General features: G+C 40.2%; 1 protein-coding gene across 1 annotated transcript; it reads left to right on the forward strand.

Moving 5' to 3' along the window:
• On the forward strand, nt 1-2,443 carry LOC107855418 (guanine nucleotide-binding protein subunit beta-like protein). Its single transcript, XM_016700429.2, has 2 exons — nt 1-1,091; nt 2,166-2,443. Exons 1-2 carry the CDS (start codon nt 204-206, stop codon nt 2,265-2,267), a joined length of 990 nt encoding a protein of 329 aa, XP_016555915.1. The 5' UTR covers nt 1-203; the 3' UTR covers nt 2,268-2,443.

Here is a 2,443-nt window from a genome sequence, read left to right on the forward strand (position 1 = left end):
GGTACATAACTTGTAAAAGGTGGCCAATGGGCCTCAGTAGAACCTGGGTCCGGAAATTCAGTACCCAGACCCGTTTGCCTAATAAACCCTAACAAATTCCCCCATATAAATACATCCGCTTAAAACCCTAGATTTTCTCTACACCTTCATCACCTCTAATCTCTACAGCCTCCCCCCTTCTCCGCCGCCGTCAATTCACCAAAATGACGACAGAATCACTCGTCCTCCGCGGCACCATGAGAGCCCACACTGACTGGGTCACCGCCATTGCAACACCAATCGACAATTCCGACATGATTGTCACTTCTTCCAGAGACAAATCCATCATTGTCTGGTCTTTAACCAAAGATGGCCCACACTACGGTGTCCCCCGCCGCCGTCTCACCGGACACGGCCATTTTGTCCAAGACGTCGTGCTTTCCTCCGATGGGATGTTCGCTCTTTCTGGATCGTGGGATGGTGAGCTTCGTTTATGGGATTTACAAGCGGGGACAACTGCCCGGCGTTTTGTCGGACATACTAAGGATGTTTTGTCGGTTGCTTTTTCCGTGGATAATCGTCAGATTGTGTCTGCGTCGCGTGACAAGACGATTAAGCTGTGGAATACATTGGGGGAGTGTAAGTACACGATTCAGGAACAGGATTCGCATTCTGATTGGGTTTCTTGTGTTCGTTTTAGCCCGAATAATCTCCAACCAACAATTGTTTCGGGATCATGGGATCGTACTGTGAAGATTTGGAATCTGACCAACTGTAAGCTGAGGTCTACTCTTGCTGGACACAGTGGGTATGTGAATACTGTCGCGGTTTCCCCAGATGGTTCGTTGTGTGCTAGTGGAGGAAAAGATGGAGTTATATTGCTGTGGGATTTGGCTGAAGGGAAGAAACTGTATTCGCTTGATGCTGGGTCGATTATCCATGCTCTTTGTTTTAGCCCTAATAGGTACTGGCTTTGTGCTGCTACTGAATCTAGTATCAAGATTTGGGATTTGGAGAGCAAGAGTATTGTGGTTGATCTTAAAGTGGATTTGAAACAAGAGAGCGAAATGTCTGCTGCTACTGCTGAGGGATCTACTGCTGCGAAAAACAAGGTTTGTTTAATCTTATTACTAATAAGTTATTCATGTATACAGTTTATACTTTACTATGTTCGGTTTGCAATTTAGAAACGCGCATAACAAATACATGTATTAAGTTAGGAGTGTTATTGAAACCCGCATAACTAATACCTGCATTACTTGCTAATACGTGCATAATTCTAACTAGCTAGCTACCAAACGTGAAAACGACCCCTTATTGTACAAGTTAATTCTCTGAATGGATATGTTCTTGATGTGACAGAAAAATGTTCCCTTTAGGAAAAGTACACCAAAATGTAAAATCATTTTCTCTTTTCAAATAACTCAAGTCTTACTCTATCTTGTGTCAATTAAGACTTCATTGTTGTCGATATCTAATCTAGTAACCAGTTATTATATGTCAGCTACTTTTGTGTTTATTGAAACACGAGAAAATGATCTAAAAGTGATTTTTCTAAGGGAGCTCATCTATCGCAGGAAATAACTTCCACACCACATTGAAGCATAATCTGGTTAAGAAAGTATAGGATGCTTGTAGCCTTTGCCATGTGGGACCTGCAGTTAACTTGTTATTCTGATCTTTGGTCAGCTGCTTTTATGGTCTCTTAGAATTATGGTATGACATTTTCTATGGCATGAAAAGGGGGTTGTATTGAGACATTGCTGGTTATGGGACTTTCCAGCCATTGTTTTTGTTTTCAGACTGGAAATTGCAGTTGTTAACTAATGTTCTCCAAGTATTATTTGGATATTTAAGTATTGATTGTGTAGTTTTATTGATTGTGTAGTTTTTTTAAGTTACCGATGATTGGCTACAAGTTTGGAGCCCTAGAGTTTAAATGATGTCGTACACCATATTGGAGAGGGGTGGGTGCTGCAAATGACCGACTTAATATGCTTGCTAAATGATTGAGATATAATTGTTCTTGTTCCTATATGTTTTCAGTTTTAAGTCCATAACTTTGCACTGCACTGTGCTTCTGTTGACCTAGTAGTATTTAAATGTGATGTTTCCATTTTTGTGATGTGAATGGTGAATTACATAATAAGTGGATCTAATATAATTGAATCTTACTTAATTGTCAGGTCATATACTGCACCAGTTTGAGCTGGAGTGCTGATGGAAGCACACTTTTCAGTGGCTATACCGATGGTCTGATTAGAGTTTGGGGAATTGGGCGTTATTAAGGAAGAAGAGGATCTAGGGGAACCATTTGGCCAATACTGAATTAAACGCATTTAGTTTGCTAAGATTCTCCCTGTTTTTCATTGTTATGAGGTTTTAACTGCTTCAATTTTGGATTCTTATTTAGTTTTTGTTACATTTTGGATATCTTGCTATAGATCTAAGTTATTTTGCTTTA

The sequence above is a fragment of the Capsicum annuum genome, chromosome 6 (genome assembly GCF_002878395.1).
Source record: "Capsicum annuum cultivar UCD-10X-F1 chromosome 6, UCD10Xv1.1, whole genome shotgun sequence".
Lineage (NCBI taxonomy): Eukaryota > Viridiplantae > Streptophyta > Magnoliopsida > Solanales > Solanaceae > Capsicum > Capsicum annuum.

Excerpts from the sequence above, each read along its gene's own strand:
- LOC107855418 (XM_016700429.2), top strand. The coding sequence starts at position 204 with ATGACGACAGAATCACTCGTCCTCCGCGGCACCATGAGAGCCCACACT. Across the intron at positions 1,092-2,165 it reads CTACTGCTGCGAAAAACAAG|GTCATATACTGCACCAGTTT; the intron begins GTTTGTTTAATC and ends CTTAATTGTCAG.